General features: G+C 35.1%; 1 protein-coding gene across 4 annotated transcripts in view; it reads left to right on the forward strand.

The window, feature by feature from the left end:
- Positions 1-22,291, forward strand: part of AVEN (apoptosis and caspase activation inhibitor) — a 74,136-nt gene that overhangs the window by 28,887 nt on the left and 22,958 nt on the right. The window contains exon 3 of one of the 4 annotated variants that reach the window (XM_085549049.1): positions 10,025-10,155. The exons of the other annotated variants lie outside the window; for them this stretch is intronic. Within the exon in view, the coding sequence (XP_085405175.1) occupies positions 10,025-10,098 (74 nt within the window). The 3' untranslated portion in view covers positions 10,099-10,155. Of the gene's footprint in view, positions 1-10,024; positions 10,156-22,291 lie in introns of those variants that run through there. 4 annotated transcript variants of the gene reach the window in all.

Here is a 22,291-nt window from a genome sequence, read left to right on the forward strand (position 1 = left end):
TCTTATTAGAGCAGTTTTTTTTTTTTTCCCCTCTAGATATATTTTACATTAATAAAGTTGTTAAGTGGTAGTTCAACATGACGAAGTTCAAATGTTTGATTGGGTGTTATACCATGGAATCTGCTTTAGGCTAACCTGTTTCATGACTGAAATCCTTTGGCAGAATAATAAGAGTGATGCTACTAAGGCACAATTTGTACTTAAATGGCAAATAGTCTTAGGAATTTAAAGGTGTCTTGTTGTCCTTCAATCATTATCTAGATTTCCAATATAACACTACATTTTACTCAGGGGGACAAGCCATCTGCCAACCTGGAAAAAAAAAAAATCTACAGTGCCTATATATGATAGGGTGCCTTGGTAAAGGCTTTGTAGTTTGGGATCTTCAGATACAGTGTTTGTCGCAGGTCTCTGCACATGACATAGAGGATTCTTAACCGGCTATGTTTTCTGAGAAGTTAATAAACTCTAGCCTTTTGGCTTTCTGTTTTACGCAGGGAACAATTGCAGGCATGTAGCGGTTGTTCCAGAACTCTCTTAAAGGCTAGTGTATTCATTCTCTCCCTTCTGTCTTGGATGTGGTTAATTTTTTCCTCTTACTTTCTTGTATTGAGAAGCATACTTTTCCTTTTAGAAAAGCAGCTATAAATTTGCTGTACCTCTCAAGTATCCCTTTTAGGGTTCTGTTTCCCCCAGGACAAAACCCAAAAAGGAATTGTATACAGCAGTTGCTTGTGGTTTTGCTTGATGGGTGTTTGAAAGAGACTTGTGTCACTGGCAGAGCAGTGAGAATGGAAGGTGTTTTCATGTTCCCTTTCATTTTATGCTATCACCTGTCACTTCAGATGGGAGTAGGTGGGAAAAGTAACTTCTGTGAAAGTGGAAAAGTGTTTTACTCCAACTAATGAAATATTTGTCACTTACCCTGAAAATAGGCTGGCTAGCCTTGCTTTTTCCAACTGTAAGAAAAAAAAAAGGTACTCACGTTGCCCTGCAGTAAGTACTGGATGAAAGAAACCTGTAGCTATTAGGTGATGTTTTGCATCTCTAAAGAACCGTGTATGTAAATATTAATTGCTTTGTAGTCATGTCTAAAACAAGTCATGTACTAAAACATGAATTCTGATGTGAAGGTGGCTGTAAGTTATTTTGGATTTTTTTCATCCATTCATTTGTCTGTTACATGTCTGCTTCTCTGTTGCTTTTATTGAGTATTTGTCTTTGTTGGTCTCTTTGTTATGCAGCTGAGGAGTTCTTATCTCTAAGAATGTAATGAATTTGAAGTTGTGTTATATTACACTGCTTCTGATCTCAGTAATAAATTATAATCACATCATCTCTTCTGAACAAGTGAGTCTGAAACACACTTCAGTAATATGATGGTCCATTACCAGATATGGATGTACTTGCCTGATTTGAGTGCATGAATGGTGTGCCAAAGAGTTGGCAAGAACATGAAACTAAACTGGTGAAAAGGGAAAGATCTTGGGGAATCAGTGAAATACCAGGATTGGTAGTTCTAAGGGAAGGAGTGAGCACTTTTATTTCTGTTTATGGTAGCATGCTTACTTACTGGGTTAAACTGAGTTGGACTGTGGAACCTCAATGTTAGCAGTAAATACGTTGAGGAACAGAGATCCAGATTTGTTTTAATTTGTATTTACAGTTAGAATGTGGAGGACAAATTCATTTTCTAATGCAAGTAAGAACCCGCTGTGTATTTTCTGTTGTTGCTCCATGTGTTTCTGCCTGCCCGTTATTTTATCTTTCTTCTGTTAATTCTGTAAAACCTTACTAAGAGTTCACTTTTTTTTTTCTTTTAATATATCTTCTTTCTATCCCACAGACAACTTTATTTCTTTGAGCTGTATTTGACCATGGGAATGAAAGAGTGGGGAGAGGAAAAAAATGAGGAGTAGAAATCTCAGAGAAGAACAATCTTTTCACTTAGAGGAAAATTGCCTACAAGTATGAGATGACTAAATTAACTTGTAGAAATGCAATCTGAAAGCCTCAGAACTCATCCCTGTAACTTACGAGAACACTTTAACTTGTCAAAGAAAATTGATCTGTATAAATATCACTGTGAAAGTAATATTTAGGTAGAGACAAGGCATTTTTAAGTCTCCATAATGTTGGGATTTAGTTACATTATCTTTGTTGCCATTTGAGGTTTTTTTAAAATGTACTATTCGTGTTTAGTGCTTGTGCATCAAAATAGTTGTTCTATGTTTGTTCATTCAGGTTTTAGGGCTTTTCTTTTGACTGTCCATTTATTAGTAATAGAGTCCTATAATAATTCTGGGGTTGGTCTTTTTGCATTCCTTTCCACTTTAATATTAGCATAATACCATTTTATACTGCTACACTAGTTATGAGAAAATGAGGTAGTGAACAATGGCATTATTTTGGGAAGAAAAATTGGACTACTTTTAAAATACTTATGTTTACAAACTTGTTTGTTAGAGGGTATTTATAGTCTTAAGTCTTACCATGAATAGAAAACAGAAGCAGATATTAAGTTTTAAAAAGCTGAGGAGATATATAAACATGTTTCCTCACAGTTTCAAATGTTTTAGGTAGTGACAGATGCTTTGGACAAATATATATATATATATATATATTCAAGTATCTAGGTTAAAATAATCTCAGCTACATTTCTGAAGTCTGTCAATCTCCCAGCCTGGTAGTAGAATGAAATTATTTCATTCAAAAATGGACTAGTGAAAGAAGTTTGTTCTGTTACAAAAATAACTCAATGAATAAGCTATACTGTATGTTTAAAAGGCTGGAGTAATACCTATTTGAAAACTGTTGCTGAGGCACCGAGCATCTACTGCTGAAAATGTAATTTTATGTGAATAGAATTCATTTAATCGTAAAAGTAAAGTGCAGTGGATTAATCTAAGGAGGACAGAACATGGATGAGATATATTTTGGTGACAGTGATAATGTACACCTACAATATCAGTCAGGAAGAGATGACGTCTCCATAATGGTACTAGGGATGATTTGTGTAATTTACATTACAATAAGTAGGAGAATTCTTGAACAGCCTATTAAGGAGAGTATGTATAGGTGTTTAGGAATGTTTTTTTTTTTTTTTTTCCTGGAGTCTGCTCTTCACTATCAGAGTTCTGACAACTTGACTCTGCTAAACTTAGAAACTGTGCAATTTCCTCCTCTTCTCTTCTTGAAGAACATTTTAGATGTGTATAGTTTTAATATTTTGCTCACAGTAATTGTCATTATTTGCTTTTAGGCATTAAACACAAAATACTACCGACAAACGTTCAGTCAAAGTTACTTCATTAACTTGTACAGTATGAGAATTAGTGAACATATTGCGTCAATTTCAGTTACGTTTTGGGAAATCCGAGGAAGTGAAAATTACTGTTTCTTTTTCTAATTCAGATCTTATTTGGGTATTACTTGGAGAACAGTGAACTGATTTATCTACTAAGGCACCAGCCTGTCCAGTAAAACTCATTGGTTACATGGCCAAAGAAGCCATTTTTGACAAGGTGAACTTTTCTAAATAGCACAAGCAGTCATAGCAATGTTATGAACTAGATCTTAGCTGAATTAGGGGGCATCTTTTAGAACAGCTACTGTTTAAAAACAACCTTCAGTCTCATTTTAAATAATTATTCAGTGATAGAGAATCCTCAGAACTCTTGGAAGGTTCTCACTGGGCTCTCAGACCAGTACAAACAGTTGTGCTGTTACCTTCATTGTTAGAAGGTAGTTCTATGCTGTCTCTACAGCTTGGGGACTGAACATGGTTGCAGAAAAAAACATCCAAATGATAGAATGAATCATGGATGAAGACTAATTAATGTACTTAGGGTGGGTAGATGGGAAACAATCTTCTATCACATACAAAGGCTTCTGAAGTGATTACTAATACTCAACAATAAAGGGAATCTATCCTAGAAATTAGGAGAACAAGAAGTCAATATATAGATAAATCCGTGACACAATTGCATCACATATTTTGTCCAGTTGGGATCCCAGAGGCTCCTCTAGGAAGCAGTGGAAATAAGAGTGTAGAGAGTGTAGCATCAGGATGAGTAACAGTTTTCACACAAAGCATAATTGAGGATACTATGAGTAGAATAGAATGGAGCTCTTCAGTCTGAAAGAAAAATGATGTGAGAACAGCTTGTTGTAGCTGTCTGTGAAATCTTGAAAGGATGGACATGGTGAAAACGAAATTGTTAGTGTAAGAAGAGAGTACTGAATGAAGCTGACTGGCAGCAGATTCAAAACAAAGAAGGTGTTTTTTTGGTATTATTTCTAATTAGGCTTTGAAAATTTGTCACAGGATCATGTAGAAGCTTAAAGTTTGTGCACGTTCAAAAATGGACTGGAAAGAAATCTCTGAAGGCTATCTTATAAATAAGGCAGTATCTCTGACTCCAGAAATCCCTGAACCACGTATAGCTGGAGGCTGTCAGAGTGTTTCTGAATAAGTGTCACTCTTTGTATGCCTTATTCTTAGCCATCCCTAGACTTATACAGTTGGTGGTGCCCAACAATGTAGGTTATATATTTTATATATATTGGCTGTTCAGAACCTGTGTTTTGCTCTTGTGTGACCTTTATTGTGCAGTGTGCTTCTTCCTTCCCTGTTTGTCATCTGCCAAACTGATAAATTAATGCTTATAGTTTGAGATGCTGTTTGTAAAAACAAAGAAAGAAAGAAAAAACGTTGGGTGATTACTTCCTGTAATTTTTCCTATTTTCAGTTGTGTTTTGCAAGCTTGTTGACTTCACCATTGTTCAATATGTAAGTTTTTATTAAGGGAGAAGCAAGTTGAATTCCACGTGAAGCTTACTGCATCAGTACTGTTCAACATAGCTTTATATAAATCTGTCCCATGGCTGCAGGAATATTGAAAAAGAAAAAGGAATATATTTCCTGAATACTGAAAAAATACTATCAAATGGGATGACTAAGATAAATGTAGGTCCATGTGCTTGATATCAGTCCTGGGGGTGTGGCGGTGTGAAGAAGAATGGAAAAACTGATACAGAATATAATCAAAATTCAAAGCATGGAAATGGGCCTTGATCGAGCTAAGTTGATCAGAGAAACAGTATTATCACAAAATGTCCAGAAGGAGCTGCTGCAGGTTCAGAGCTACTAAGAGTGCGTGTTTGCATCTGCTGGAGTAAAGTTTCCCTGGGCAGATATTTTTTGACCTAACAGGCCTCTTTACAGAGCTTTTTGTATATGCTGTGAATAAGAATAAGCCCTCTTATTTCTGTTAAGTCCCAGCTCATATCAATAGAGGGCTGAACATCTTTTCACTGAGTGTCCTCCCTTGTGACTATAAATTGTTTTAGCCTGACCGCACTCTGCAAAATAGACTGTGTGTTTATTCTGCTACAAAAGGGTAGAAATATAACTAGTATTGGTTAATTTTACTTTGTGGAAGATGTCTCTTTACACCTGGTTGAATTCTTCTGGCTAATTACAGGTTTGATTGACAAATATATTGTGTAATTACTGTAGACATTTTACTCTTTATTTCAGGGCAAGCTGATGTGATAATTGGTAAGAATTTATGTGGATTAGGAATATGAGAGTTCACTGATCTTGAAAATCACAAGTGGGAATAATGAATGGCGGTATTTCTGTTGGAGTCCTGAAGGATTTAGTAGGAGTCCTACTATAATTCTTAGTATTCCATTCCCTGTCAGAACATTATTGAGAAAATCACTAATGAGCATATTGGTAAGTGATAAACAATAAGAAAAGCACATTCAGAACCAGCATCCAAGTTTTGCAATATACAGCGCCTTTTTAAACAGAGAGCTTAGCCAGTGACCTCTTTTTAGGTAGAAGAAATGCAAAATAGGAACTTCACTGAGCAGGTCTTAAAGGAGTGAGTTTAGAAAGTTTTGTGTACTCTTTAACAATCCAGCACAAATTTCTAGTAAGGTGCTGTGATAAAACAAGATAACTCAATCCCCTTTTCTTGTGTCAGTAATTGCTAGGATTATTTTTGCTCACATGTATGGTTTTGATGAGACTATCCAAGGCACGTTTTCAAATGTTTAAAGTGCTGGCACTGCTAAACTATTCACTTAATACAGATTTTCTAGGGTTGAAAAAATGTCTTGCATTGGTAAACTTAATGTAAGGATAGTTATGTACTCCTCATGAAATGTGAAGACTGAAATGTGACAATAAATATACTCAAGTGGAAGGAACAGTCAAGATATTGAAAGATTTCTGATTCAAAAGAAACAATTAGAAGCTGAAGCAATAGAAATTGAAATTCAGAAAGGATATTCAGTGGTAACAGTGAATCCTGAAATAGGTTTAAAAAAATTCTTTTAATTATATGAGAACAAAAGAAATTTGAATTAACACCACTTTCCAATAAAAACAGATGCTTAACGTTAATGTGTATAGATTTATAGATTTAGGTTTAGCCGTGGAAAGGTCATAGGAATTGTTGAAGTAGATGATAATAACACTAACTGTTCGGGGGCATGTACTGATCATAGGAGGTTTTTACTGTATCCTGCCAATAGGCTATTGGTTCACTTTTTTTTCTGATGCTCAGTTTCCCAAGATAGAAAGAAGATTTTTTTAAATGTCTTTAAAACAGGTGATTTTTGGTCTAAATCAAAATCATCTTGAAAGGTTTTGGCTGTTTAGGATTTTCACATAAATGTTCTTATTAATGTAGTTTCATTTAGTAAAACTGGTTGCATTGATATGAGTGGAATTCACAAATTGTAGCTTTCTAAACTGTTGTTAAATGCTACATGAAGGAGGATCACTTGTATATTTCCTATTATTTTCTTTTATTTACCCAAGCAAACTAAGCAACTTGCAGCTCCATGCAATATGTTTTCTCAGGCTTTTGCATGGTTCTCTTAAATACTTTCTGGAAAACGTAATCTGCCTCTAAGTCTGTGCTGCTACTCGCTGAATTCTTTCAAATCAAGAAGGAGCAGTTTGAACTTTTGGTTTGTGTATTGTTCTCATAATTTTTCTGAGGATCATTAAACCTTGCAACATCATTTCATTATTCATATTGAACTAGTTGGGATGAGGGTCCAATGCGTACGTGTCACATGTGCTGTTTTGCTGAGAAGTGCACTATTTAGGCAATTGACTGTAGTTATTTTTTGGCATGGTTTAATCATTACACATAGATGAGAAGAGGAAATGAAAAGATTTTGTTATCAGGCGTCTAGTGATCCTCAAACAAGTGATTGCAGTGAAAATGGAAAATATCAAATCAGTGCTTTCAGATTAGGTACTTTGATACAGTTATACTATATTATATTTTGGAAAAAAAAATATATTTTCTGGTTGCATGGAAGCTTAGGTTTTGGAACTTGGCAATGAACATTTATGCTCAGGTAATACATTTGGTTTCTTGTCTTTTTTGAAGCTGTGTGAGAAATACGCTGAAAATGAAAATAGCATTTTTCATAAATTAGAAATTTTTAGTAAGTGCATCTGAAAAGAACTGGAGATCTTTAATGCCCTTTTCTTTTCGAAATATTACACAGTTGTATACAGTCTTCTAAATCTTTCCATTTGCTCTTTGAAATTCTTTCTCACATTTTCATATCAGAGACCTTAAGAAACCTCAGCTGCAACTGTTCAAAGGTTTCTAAAGCACTGCATTTTGAATAAGCTTTTTGAGAGCTTTATTGAATAATAACCTATTTTTTCTTAAATAAGCATGTTGGCTAGCTGTTAGTAAATGTGATAGAGAGTACCTTCTGCAAAAGAGGGGGCTAAAAGCCATGTGCAGCATCCAGCATTTCCTCTATGAAAGCAGTAATTGGAGAATCAAATAATGAATTATGTTATTGCTCTCTTTTACTGCCAACTCTGAACCAGGTTCAATAGACACAAAGCTGACTTCTGAAATCAACTGATTAAAAACTTCGTTGTATTGGCTGCTTGTTATAAGTGTTATAAGGTTTGTCAGCTCTAGTTCTGGAAGTCCTGAATTGATGTCATTGAAACCCAGAGCTGATATTGCTCTGTTATGCACTGTATATATCCTACTTTTTAGCTGTTTGTTTTTTTCATTGTATCCTAGGTAAGAGGCTTGTTGTATAGGTGCAGTGAGGAGGCAGGGAGAACTCTTGCTGGATTGTTTTAGCATGTGAAGTCAGGCACAGCACAAAAAAAAAAAAAAAAAAAAGAAAATGGTTTCGGAGATGTTAGAATTTTATTTGGCTGTTTTGAAAGGAGCAGTTAACGGTACTTAGAAAAGGGCTGAAACTGGAGACACCTGTCGGTGTTGGAACTTGTCGGCAGGAAAGTAGAAAAATGTTTCCAGTAGTGGGAACTTCTCTGTTTGTAGTGAGAAGAAGATGTGGGCTTGAATGTTTAGAGGATATGAAGCTTTTTTTCCCCCTCTTCTGTATCATGGCAGTTATGGGATCTTGGAGAAGGAATTTGAGGTGTATGAAATATCCTAAAGTGATACACGAGATGACCCATCTGCTGCAAAGGCTCTTTGGTTTACCTTTCCTGGTAGGAACATCAGCATTTTGAGAGAACACTGTTGGCTTATGAATTGAGAAAAAGTTCTGCATAGTATCAAGTTCTGGTTTTCAGTCTCAAAGTGCTCTATCATGGCATGCACAGTTATATGTCACAGCACTTGGTAAAATTTATTTGTGCATTACTGGAGGGTTCAAAAGAGTTGGCAGTGAATGGTGAATTAGTCTGTCTTCTAGTAAGCCACAGGCAAGGCAGAGACTATTTCATTAAGTTAGAAAAATGTAAGAAGAGAAAAAAACAGGAAAAGGATTGATGGGTGCATTAAGTAAAGATGTGCTAAACAGCAGAGAAGGAAGTTGTGTAGAGAAGTAGAGGAGAGGCGTTTTAAATAATGCTGGAAATAGGAATGTTTCATCTTAGTAAATAAAGAAAAAGGCATGAAGCCAGTAAAAGATAGTATGAGCGAAGACGTAGGTTTTTAAAGCTGATAAATACAGAATCGACCAATGTGATGGTAAAGTTGTGCATTGAACAGTACAAAGCTATTTATGCTTTTTCAGTTCTAGAGGGTGAGCTTTTTTTTGTGTGTGAGCACACACATCTTTCTCCATGACTATTAAGTTTAGCCTTTTGAATAACAGATGCTGTATTTATTTTTCAAGCTCTGCTAGGTATTAGTATATCACCCTAAACTGTTTTGCAGGTTTTTTCCATGTACAATTAGTGTCCATGTGGATTATGTGGTGGGTGTTCCAAATAAGTGAAATAACTGAAGTGACCTGAACCTTTCTTTTTGTAGTTTTTCTGTTGCTCTGGTGTCCAGTCTTCATGCTGAAACTATGTACACACTGCCTTGAAATGTATTACTGTGGTGCTGCTTCCTTATTTTGCTGTGTCTATAAATCAACATTAATCAACACTAGTAGCTTTATTTAATACAACTGGTGATTTATTTTCCTATAATAAAAGATAACGTTTAACATATTAGTGCTGTGATGTAAAATGCTGTTTACTTTGCCAGACTGAATAGATAAAGAAGTACAGTAAATGCTTTTAGCTAATATTAACAGAAACGTTTCATTTTATTATTTTTTTTCTTCAAACTGCCATGGACATATGTATTAATATTTCAAAGGATTTGAATCTTAGAAAGTGTTTCACTGTAGTACAAATCAGGAGAAAATGCATTTAACATTCTTCCTTTAAATAACCATTATAGTAAAAGACAACTGTTATTTGAGCAGCATAAGTAATCTAAGGGCATGAAGTATTTGTCATGAAAGGATTTGAACTTCAGTATCAGTCTAAAGAAATTTAAATCCAGTGAGTTATTGCACTTACATTGAAGTATATATTCATGTAATCAACAATTTAAGCAGCATTTGAAATGAAACTTACCTAGGAGATACAGTTGACTGAAGCTTTATCTATGCTCTGTCAGAATATACTGAGGCTCACTCAGCAGATAGGAAGCTTTCTTCAATTTGAAATGCATTATGCACTCTCGTTTTGTGATTTCTTTTTCCACAGCGTCTTGTTCACTGCTGCTTCATCTTGTGGTGTTGGTCGTTTCCGATTTATTTCCAGGTATCTCCAATATTTGATGTCTTCCATGCTCAGCATTTTTTGTTTATTCTGCCTTAATCAGGCAACAGAAAATAACCTGTGAACTTTGCATCTTTTAAATCTTCTTTTTGTCCCCCCCCCCCCTCAAACAAAAGGAAAAAAAGAGGCAAATGCACTGACTTCAGTTAACTCGAGTGTTCAGTACCCATTAAAAATTCATTTAAAGATTTAGCATCCAGTAAATTCCATCTGTTTCCTGTCGATGATTCCAACACTGAAAAGTTGGAATGCATGCTTCGATAGCCTCCACATTTTATATTTTTGTAGGCAAAACGTAGGATCAGTAGACTTCGTCTTAACTTTTAACCCATGCAGTGTTGTGCTGTGAAGGATGATGAAGGTCTGCCTCTCTCAGCTCCTTATGCTTCTGTCAGACACAGATGTGAAATGCTGCTTTAGAACAGAGGGAGAAAATCCCGAAGGGTGTAGTGTTTTGTCATCTCTCAGGACAGCGAGCACGCATGGCATCAATGAGTAGCAAGATATGAGCTATTCAAACCAGTCAGTGAAAACTGACAGGATGATGCTTTCATGCATAATAGACCCATTAATTATTTCTTCTGATGGACAGCAGTGTCTACAAGAGGGAAAAAAAAAAAAAAAAAAGCAGATAATATTAATACTAAATTTGATAGGTACTCAATGTGTGAACAGCTTTTCATCAAGAAATTAATCTAGGAAAAAAGATGTAGATTTTTGGGGGGGAGTCTAATCAGGTAAAATGGACTAGAATTTTTTTGGTATGTTAGATATCATACATTAGGGTACAAACTGCATTCAAGTTAAGGTTGATTCGTAACTAGCTTTTATGGAGCTTATTTTTTATAAAGGTTTTTTTGTTTGTTTTGAAAATGTGATTTGTACTTTGCTTCATGTAGCTGGGGAACCTGGTTATAGTTCTGTGATTTTTCATTTATAACATACAATATGGATTAAATCCCTGGAGTTTTATTTTTGTCTCCTCCTTGTTCTTGAAACCTTAATTCTTTAAAGGAGTTTTTGAAAAGACGTGTTTGTGAAAAAGATGTTCAAATTCATTGCACGTTTTGTGTTAAACAGTGGCCTTTTGTCTTACAAAACCACTTCCATTTAGATTAGAAATTTAAATTGTCTGATTTAATGTTAATTAATTGTCTGATTTAATTAACCCCTTTCTTGAGACTAATATATAGGAAATTATACGTATTTTGAAAAACTCACTTTATCATAGTGTAGGCCCTTTATACATCTGTCCTAGGAGTATGGGTAAAATCTTATTTACCTTACTGACGTCTGGGGCAACGTATACTGACTGTAGGGAAGTAATGCAACATTTGGAACTTCTCCAACTTATCATCATCTTCCTTGTAATGAAGCAGAGCAGAATGTCTGGATATAGGGTGTTTTGTTTTTTTTTTAGTTTGATAATCTCACTCCTTACGAAGTCAAAGCCTAGTAGCACATGATGGCTGTAACTTTAAATCTAAGTTGTCAATCTTGTCCCTTTTGATCAGGAGTTAAGTTGCCAAGGATACAATGCGTACATGATGTAAAGTCCATGCTGAAAGCAAGGAATGAGGCATACTCATACTCTGAAATAATATTAACGCTTTCCGTCTCATGATTAAGCATAATGAGCAGATCTGGAGTTGACAGCCTAACCTGAACTGAATGCGTCCAAAATTTATTAGGATATTTGAGGAAGGTGCTGATTGTTATGAAACTCTTCCAGATAATTGGAATATGTAGTCATTGCCTTCAGCTTGCCTCCCTTTTGTAAATTCCAGAGCAGAGTACTCAAGCGGGTCTTGAAGTGTAAAGTAATCGAGCCTTTCTTATAGACAAACATGTGGATGTACATTCTTGATGTATGAAACCTCTATTTTATTTTATTTTTCCCCCTCTTAGAAAGAATTGAAATGCCTGGAGACATTAAGTACACTGGAGACATTAAGACACTGGTAAACTGGAAAAAAGCAGCCTATTGAAAACTTTAGGAGGTGACAGTGATTGTGGTAGCTGGGTATAAGGCCTGAATTTAAGGCTAAGGAGATGTTTAGTGTTAAGAATTCAAACTCATAAGAACAAGCTGGTGAAAATTTTCAACATTGTATGTGGCACAAAAAAGAAAAATTGTGTTTTCAGCTTGGTACTCTGAAAATCTTTTTTCTTTGGTCAAGTTACAACAGGAATAAGCTGTATGTGAGTTACTTATATATAGGATATGAGTAACATGTCCAGTGGAGAGTGTTGTATGTCAAGTGGCAAAAATTTCAAACATGCACAACTGTAAACTCCTTAGTGCTTGTATTCTTTCTTGTGACTGGTTATATAGTAACTCACAATCTGCACTTTAATACATGCTTAATTCTAACAGAATTTGGTTATCTTGCACTCACAGAATGGTGTGATGAAGGATTTCGCATTGGAAAATAAGGTCAGTTAAGACTTCAGTTCTCATACCTTCAGGGTAGGAATAAGAAATGATAGCGGACTGTGTGCATCACTTCACTTGGTTGACAGACATCCAGTTTTCTACATAAAGTTCTCATTACAAAAAAGTGTATGTTGTTATGTCGTGAAGACAATTTCTATACTTCTTGAACAGACAGCTGTTTAAGTTATCTTTTGGTTTTTCACTGGTGTTAAGGAGAAATATTTATGAATGTACACAAATAGCCAGAAGCCTCAAAATTACTACTAGGTAGCTTTGAATAGCAACGCATTGAAACAGTACACCTGAAAATCAAATGTAAAGTGAATAATATTTGTTTTGAGAGTATTGCGTTTTAGTTGTTGCATAAGAATTGAGCAAAGAAATAATACTTGGAAAAAAAAAATGTTTTCAGTTTTAAATATGTGTGAAAGCTCACTGAAATTTAATGGTAATCTCAAGATTTGAGATTTTGTAGCATCATAGGTGATAGGTTTTAAACAGTACAAAGCTGTGCACTATGATCAGCACTCGACTTCCACATATGATTAATATTGATGGATTCTTCAAGTATAAAAGTCTGTATTTCCCCCTGCATAGAAGTGATTTGTTAAACATATCAGGAAAAACTTTTTTTCTAGTAATGATCAGTAAACACATAACTCAGTGAAATGGTTCTGAAAATTACTCTGTGTGGAACAGCTAGTGTTAGTACTGCAAATAAATTTGAAAAATATTCAAAGAATGAGTGCTCTTAGGGAATGCTTCTAAACATTTTCCTTTTTTGAGTATCATGTTGTGTACTTATCATTTACCTGACAAAAGGCTATGTAAATCAAAATCCCATTCTTACCTTTTTTCGCTGAACGTTATCATTCAGTGTTCATAGATCTGTATTATACAATTATACAAGTTGATGACTACAATAGTCACTTTTCAGAGAAAAAAGGTGTATTTACCAGAATTCAAAAATTGCTGGAGAACTTATGTTCCAAAGAGAATGTCTTTGTTATTGATACTTCTTTGTTGCCTGCAAGCAGTTGCTTTTGTGAACAAAATTATTTTCCTTTCTTTTCAGCTTCCCCCCCCACCCCTCCCATTTTGATAATAATGAGGATTGTAACGATATTTCTAGGACTTGATTTTATTTCTACAACATTTTGTTGGAAACTTGGTTCAGTGAAGTTTCACTAGGAAAATTCTTGCAATTAAAATGTGAAACATTTTAGATTTTTTGAGACAGGTAATTAAAGTGAGATTTTAGTTAACATGTTTTATAAATTATACTTAATGTATTATTAAAATGAGTGCCTCATGTTTTTTTCATTATTTAAATTTTAGAATTACTTAAGTTTTCTCCTTTCATCTCATTAGAGAACTAGCAAGAATAAATGATTTTTTTTTTTAAATACAAATACACAGCCCTTTATTCAAACACATTTTTATTAATGGATAATAATTTGTGAACATGTATGATACAGTCTCATTTCATACTGTTAACTCCACTATTGAGGAGTGAACATTTTTTGTATAACCATGTTTTTGTTAACTTGTATCTGGTGACTATGTGCTAAGCAGATGCTGTCTAGGTATCTTGTAACTCCGTCTGTTTCTTTAGGCTATTAATATGTGTCTGCATCAGGTGGAATATGACCTTGCATTTCATTTCTCTTAAATTTTACACTGACCTGGAACATCCCCTACACTGTCCTCCACACACATACATCTGTATTAAGGCAAGTTTTGCAGCTGAATTGCTTGTTGTTAAGATAGGAATGGTAATATTGTGAACACATATTGTAAAAGAGTTTTTTAGGGGTGGTATCAATATTGCTTGTGCTCTCTGTCTTGCCCAACTCGATCCTTCTAGTTGCCATAACAACTTCATAATAGCAGAGCATTTGCTGCTGTACTTAACTTTGTCTCAGCACTTCCATTATAAGCTACTGTTTTCAGGAATTTGTAATTAATCCACTGGCAGAAAAATGACACACAATAAGCCTATGTAATTGTTTTTAATGTATACAACAAAGTTACTGCAAAGATGCTATTGTTTGATCTCTGATGATAAAATATGGGGAAAAACCCTCTCAAAACAATTTTCTTTTTCTAAAGAGCAAAATATTTTTTAGTCTAAAACTAATTTTGATTGGTTCCCATCTGCCAGAGGTAAGAGAATCAACGTGTTCTACTCTACCACAGTGCTCCATCATGCCTGTATCCAGTTAGACCCATCTGTTCTTGTTAGCTGAAAGTTTAGTGTGAACAAGGTGCTTTTCTGGGTTGTATGAAAAATATAACCTCTCTAGTAAGAGAATTTAATATCTCACTAAGAAATAATTCTGACATTTGAATACTTTCATAATCAATTATATTACCAGGTTGGTCTAATGTGATTTTCCCTTGTTTATATGAAACCATGTTGACTACTCCTGATAACCTTCAGGTGAGGCTGAGTGGCCTGTAGTTTCATAAGTCTCCATGACCTTTTTGAAGACTGGAGCAACAGTGTCTTTTCTCCAGCTTTCAGGCATCTCTCCTGTTTTTCATGTCCTTTTGTAGATTAGATAGAGGATGGTTCAACAGTCACTTCTGGCAACTTCCTCGGCACTGATTTGGATGCATCCCATCAGGGCCCAAGGATTTGTGCACATTGAGTTTCTGGAGATGATCTCTAACCAGGTCCTCTGTGACTGAGGCAAAATCTTCTTTTCTCCAGACTCTTTGTCTTACCTCCGTGGTCTAGGATTCCTAAGGCACAGCCTCTTTGGTAAAGACCGAAGCAAAGAAGGTGTTCAGTAATTCTGCTTTCTCAGTGTCCTCTGTTACCTGGGCACTCACCTCATTCAGGCCTCCATTTTCCCAATTCTTCCTTTTGCTATTGATATACTTAAATATATCAACTTCCTGTTGTCTTTGACCTCCCTTAGCAGACTTAATTCCTGAGCCTTAGCCTTTCTTGTTGAATCCCTGCATGCCCTACAGCTTTTCTATATTTTCCCCAGTGACTAAAACCTTTTTCCAAATTCTGTAGACCTTCTTCTTCCATTTGAGTTTTTGCATAGTTTCCTTGCTCATCCATGTATGTCTCCTGCCACCTTTGCCTGATTTCTTACTCTTAGAGATGCAGCGATATATAGCTTGGAGGAAGTAGTGCTTGAATGTTAACTTTCTTGGACAACTTTACCTTCCGATGCTCTAACCCACAGGGTACTTCCAAGTAGATACTTGAAGAGGTTAAAGCTGGCACTCCTGCAGCCCAGAGTTGCAATCCTACTTATTTCCTTGTTTCTTCTATGCAGGATGCTGAACTGTACTTAATCATGGTTGCTGCAGCCATGTCTTCTCCCAACCTTTACATCTTCAGCTGGTCTTTTTTTGTAAGCATGTGGTCCAACAGCACATCTCTCCTCATTAGCTCCTCTGCTGCATGTATCAGAAAATTATCAACAGTGCTCTGCAGGAGCCTCCTGAGTCTGTATGCTTACCTGTGTTACTTTTCCAGAAAATATCAGAGTGATTGAAACCCCAGACAAGAACTAGTGCCTCTGATCATGTAGGTACTTTCAGCAGTCTGGAGAAGATTTCAGTGACTTCCTTCTCCTGATCAAGGCAGCCTGGTAGTAAACACCCCACAGTGGTGCCACCTGTGTTAGCTTGCCCTGTAATTCTCATTCATAAGCTCTCCTTTTGTTCATCATTCATCCACAGGTGGACCTTGATTCATTTCAGTTGCTCTCTCACATAACGATCAACTCCACCATCTTGCTTTGCAGCCCTGTCTTTCCTAAAAAGTGCACAGCTATCCATGACAGCATCCCAGTCCCACCATGTGTCTGTGATTGCAATGAGGTCATGGCCCTGTGACCACAAACAGATATCTGATACTTCCTGTTACTCTCTATACTTCTTGCATTTGTATACAGGTGCTTCAGAGAAGAAATGGGAGCAGAGGATGCAGATGTGTCTAGAAGGGGTGGAAGAGGGTTCCCCATAGCTATATATACTCTTGAGGTGGCTGGCTTTGTCTCTCATGTCATGGGAGGCAGTTAAGAAATGTTTTTTGCTAGTTTATTCCCCAGTCAATTGCAGTGGTGTGAACGTTGCCATTTTGGAGCGCTTGTTCAGTTTGTCTATGCAACTTCTTCACTGTAGTAGTGATTGCAGTCATTTGGATGTTTATATCATTTAAGTTAAGTGATGTTTTAAAAGCTTCAGAAGCAACTTTCAGCTTCAAAAGTAATACCCATTTGATTTGGCTTTAATACTCTGTACTAAGTGTAAACTATTCATTTCAAAGGCCAGTTTCTTTGGCTTTGTTTTTAAAAGAAAATCTTGTTAAAACCTTGGGTATTTTAAAATTATTTTAAACATCCTATTTAAGAAAGTACTTCAGTATATACAGTACTGAAGGAAGAATGGATATACTTCACAACTGAAAAGTAGAAATAGCTTTTTAAAAACATTCATTTATTTTGAAATTAATAATGGAACTTTGTGGTGCTATTAAACTTGCTTATTTACTAGAACTGCTAGAAATTCTCTGTAGCAAAAGCCTCTCCTTTCTGTTAGATGAAAAATACAATAAAAGATGAGATATTTAATGTCAATTGTATTCTGTAACAGGAGTATGGACTGGACCTGATGTTAGGATGAGTTGTTCCAGAAGCTCTAAAAATTATTTTCAAAGATATTTCCTGTTTTGATCTTTAATGTATTAAAGAACAGACACTGAAAGAATTGTATATTTATGAAGGGAAAAATTAAATGGAATTACAGAAATCAGCAATTATTTATAAAGCTCTGTTTTGCAAATAGATATGAAAGCAGTTATCCATAAGTGTCCAGGTACAGCTTGTTTCCAGAAAGAACTGAGATATTTATCCTTATGCTTCTCACTTAATGTCTTCTATAGTTGTGAAACCAGTTCTTTTTTTTCTAAAATTGTTACACAGCTGCAAAATTACTGAGATTAAGGGAATTTCTTGGCTATTTGCTAATGGAAAAATTTATGGGTTTACTTTCTGCTAGGTATATAATTGTATCACTGAAATGGTATTGTTTGTCCTTTAGTTGAGCTTAGGTTAAAATTTTGTTAAACTTCAACCTTATCTGAAAGCTTGTTAGTTTCTTGTATTTTTTATCATGTAAAGAATGTTCTCTAAGGACCATATATGTCATACCCAGCAGGTAGTAGTGCATGACCTAGCAAGTAGTAGTACATGCATGAAAAACAGGTGTCTCAGATGGATTTATAGTGGTGTTGTTTAGTCCCTGTTCGCTGTCTTGGAAGCAAGATCTTTATATTCTGAAAATGACTAGAGCCATCTTCCAAGGGATTCTGACAAGTTTCACCAGCATGAAGAACTTGAAATGATTTTGTGAAGTCTGCCAGGGAAGGTAGGGGGGAAAAAAAAAAGTCTTCAAGAACCTGTTTGTTACCTTCTGTTTGTCTGCCTCCAAATCTTTATTGTATGGAAAAAGATATCAGCTTGTCCTGCGCTCAGACCAAGTTACAGGCTTTTCTAAAAACTCTTCTTATATGCTTGGATATTTCCAAGTAAAGTCATGAACTAAAAAATATAACTTGTGTTTAATAATTAGGGGAGGAAAAAATAGGGAATAGTACCATGGCAAAGTTTGAAATCGAGCTCATGTGATGGATTTATAAATAAATATTCAAAAAAATGTTGGAGTTTTCTTTCTTTTTCTAATTTTGTGTGTTAACCATTTAATCTATAAAGTAACCTTATGTGTGTTATGCATTTACATGTATAAACATGTACTAGAACCCTTGCAAGAAAGAAAGATGAGGTAACAAGTCCAGTTTCATAAGCTATTTAAGAAACAGTTCTAACAATAACTCAGGAAAGTCTAAATGACAACGGAAATTAGCGCTGCTTTCAAGTTTCTTAATCATGCTGCATGATGCAGTTTTATATGGATAAAGAGTGTTCTTTGTAAATAACTCAGCTCTTTTCTGTCAGTGTTTTGTTATTTGATTAATGAATCCTGGCAGTTGAGCTTTTTCATTTCTGCATACTTGTATGGAGGGAGAGGAAACCCTTAATATTAAACAAAAAATCTTGCATCTTTCTTGAATGCATGTTTACTGGCTGGTGCTCCTTTCTACCTCTAGGTAGAAAAAACACATTTACTTTTCATTACCTAGTAAATGGTACCTAAGTGTAACTCTCTTGCATTTCTTTTTGACTGATTAATTATGAAAATATTAGACTTTTTTAATATGCTTTTCTGGGTGACTCAATGTGTGAATGCATATGTCAGTTGAATTCTGAATATCAATATCTGTGCTTTGTCTAAGGTGTATTTTTAAAGAATCTTTGTGTTTTTATTCAGTTACTGAAGTCACTGAGGGGAGGGAGTGCAAGATTCACGTTTTTGTTTTCCATCACGTGTTCTCCAGCCATGAGCATCCTGCATACTGAGAGCAAAATGCTGCTGTGCTTTTCTGTGAAGCCATGTATGAGGTGCACTCAGGTGGAAAATGACAGATTTGCTGACCAAAGAAGCGTGGGCATTGAGAACTGAGTGAGAGGCAATAGGGCTGTGTGCAAGCACAGAGAAAGCCTCAGCGCTACCAGCTGTAGCACAGAGACACGCATTTTTGTGAACTAATACAGGTCTGTGCCTACATTATCACTGAAGTGGATTGCTCCTCCCTGTTCTTTTTCCTGCTGCATGTACCTTCTAATGCATGCGCCATTGCCTAATGCATTTCACTGTAGCACACTTCAGAGAATTGCTTTTGGAAAAGCCTGTTTTGTTGGCTGCCACTTCATGGCTCTATTTGAGCCAAATGCTGAGATTCAATACTTGCAAATTAATACAAATGTTCACTTAAAATGTTATTATTTGAATCTTCTAAATTCTGCTGGGAACCCCATTTGGCACGTGTATGCGATGGTGCCTGCATTATTTTACTCTGTTGTTACTCTGATGAATTTTTAAGATTTATCCCTCCCAGTGCCTTAAAAGTATCTGCTTCACTCACTAATTAAATAGGCTTTATCAATCAGTTAGAAACAGAGAATATTTTGTGGATTAGATAGATTAAATGGTCAAAAGATATTTGGCTTTTTTTTTTTTTTTTTTTTTTTTTTTATCATTGACAAAACTCACCAAAAATAACTGTATTGTTGCTGACAGTATTTTCTGCCTAGGAGAAGTGCTGTTTGTTTAACTAATTAGGAATGACATTTACTTCCAACAGCCTTAGAGCTGCTGCTGTCTGTACAAACACCTTGGTGAACAATCTCAGCTTTGAAGCTAGTCCAAATGAGGATGTCTGAGTATGAAATAGTCCATTATGAAGCACTTTTTTTTTTTTTTTTTCTGGTTAAGCAACCAGCTTCTGAGAGTGAGAGATGGTGAATATTCTGTTGGTATAATGATGTACAGCTCTGTAATTGCATTTAAAAATATTTTATCTTTAAAAATGGAATTTGAAGATACTGATTAAAGTAATTTGATTTCACATATCTGTTCCAAATCACTTCAGTCTCCCATGTACACCAGGCAGGTAGAACAGCTTCGACATCTATGATAAAATTTTGAAATAATCCTTAGGACATCTCTTTAAGATTGTTACCTCAAGCTTCAATTCAAGAATGAAAGAAAACATCATGGCAATTTGGAAGTCCTTTATTGGATGTTCTTGGAGTAGGACAGCACCTTCTTTGGTGAGAACGGTGTTCAAAAAATGATACTTGAGTAATCAAGCATAGAAGGCTTGTCTCAGGTGAGCCTCAATTAATTCTGTTCTCTTGACAGTGACTTTGAAGTTATGATTTGTGATCTGAAACGTTCTTTTCTGAAGTGTTACAATTTATATCTGAATTTATACTTGTATTAGAACTGTTACCTTGTAGTGGATGTGAGAGGTACTTCTTCAGTGAATAAAGGTATGTGATGATGCTCTTAATAGAACATGAAGAAATGTCATAAAAGCTCAGAAAATGCTAGAGTGTTTTTGACGATTTGTAATTCTTCTCGAAGCAGTTTCTTCTAATTATTTTTAAACCAACTAAGATTTTATTCAAGCTTTGTTTTGTGTGAGTCAGTAAGAAGAGCTGTAGATAGAAAGGGGGTTCATGCAGACTGCTGCTGGGAGTCTTTGATTGTTGCCCACATAATGTTGTTTTCTTTTTCTTTTCTTTTTCTTTTTTCTTCTTTAATTATGTTCTTAAATAGAATAGGAATAGCAATGTTGTTTAAAAAAAAAAATCTTATTAAAAAAAAAATCACAGAATTTTTTTCCACTTAAATAACTGTAAAATAGACAAACATTTCTTCTGTAAGTATGACAGACTCAGTTCTTTTCTGGTGTAACTGGTTGCATTTTAACAGCAGTAGTGCCCATCTGCTTCTCATGGTTTTTTGGCAGCTTCAGTGTACTGTAAGTTTTAAGTGCTTCAGATGATACTGCAAGTTGTATAATTTAAATTTACTGAAAACTGTATTGGAACATACTGTTCTAACATACTGTTAGTAGGTATGATATGTATTTATACAACTATTTTTCAGGTTGGCTCTGAGTTTTCTCAACATTTATGATTAAATAATACATATCTTCCTTGTAATTTCTGGCATTCAACACAGAAAATTGGGCTATTCTAAAATTCACATATAAAATTGTAAAATATTCTTATAGGAAGACTGTGTATTGAAAAGTGGTATGTTTTAGTTTGTTGTCCCAATAGATGTATTTTGTAATTCTCAGTCGTGGTGAAATATCATATTATAGGAAAGTTATATTATAGGCATCATTATTTTGACTTTCTGATGTTCTTTTAGTACTAATCTATAGTGTTTAGGTGGGAAAGCCACGACAGGTGTGAAGGTAACAGAAAATATTAGGAGAAAGAGGATTTTTTTTTTTCCCTTAAAACAAAGTACTGAAATTTGAAATTTGATCTGCTAAAAAGAGCTAACTCAGTTGTATGTAAACCATGTGAAATGGTTAATAGAAGGAAAATCTTCACAAATGGCTCCTGTTATGATTTGTGAATTCCTAATAAGACCTTGTGGAACTCTGGACAAATGTGAACAGAATAATTTACTGTTTCACTGGAATTTCTCCCTTTAGCAAAGAAAATGTTTAAAATTATTTTCCGGGAACGTATGGAAATAGGTGAACCTACTGGGAAGGAAAAAGCTCTGGTTGGTCTTTTCAAGTCCTGTGCTGTTGCAACATTCTAAACAAGAACATATTTTGGGCTATTATTACGTAAAATAAATAAGTTTATATGAATGAAACATACATACCATAAGCTGTAGAAATGAAAACAGAAGGAAATGTATGAACATATGTATTAACATTTCTGTGTTCCATTTCAATCTGTGTCTGCTAAACTGAGGAATCTGTAAAGTTCATTTCTCACACAAGGATTGTTTAGCAGAGCTCTTTTATATTTCTCACGGTTAGTAATATTATTTCTGTTTCTGCTTATTGTTATATTGTTCTTATTATTGTATACAACATGTTTCTATTCCACTGATACTTGGAAGAGGAAATGATTGATGCCTCTGGCAGTCCTAGAAATTACCACCTGTACTTCTTTGCTGTTTGTCTTCATACTCTGCCTTTTGAAAATTTATTTCAGGATCAGATTGGTTATATTGTCATCTTATTAAATCTTCTTCGAGTTTATAACCAGTAATGATTTGAATTGTACATGTGATTATTATAAAGAGTACAAGTATCATGGAGATCAAATGAAATTAAATTATATAGT

This window comes from Coturnix japonica, chromosome 5 (assembly GCF_054131305.1).
Source record: "Coturnix japonica strain WE chromosome 5, WE-NBRP24, whole genome shotgun sequence".
NCBI classification, from domain to species: domain Eukaryota; kingdom Metazoa; phylum Chordata; class Aves; order Galliformes; family Phasianidae; genus Coturnix; species Coturnix japonica.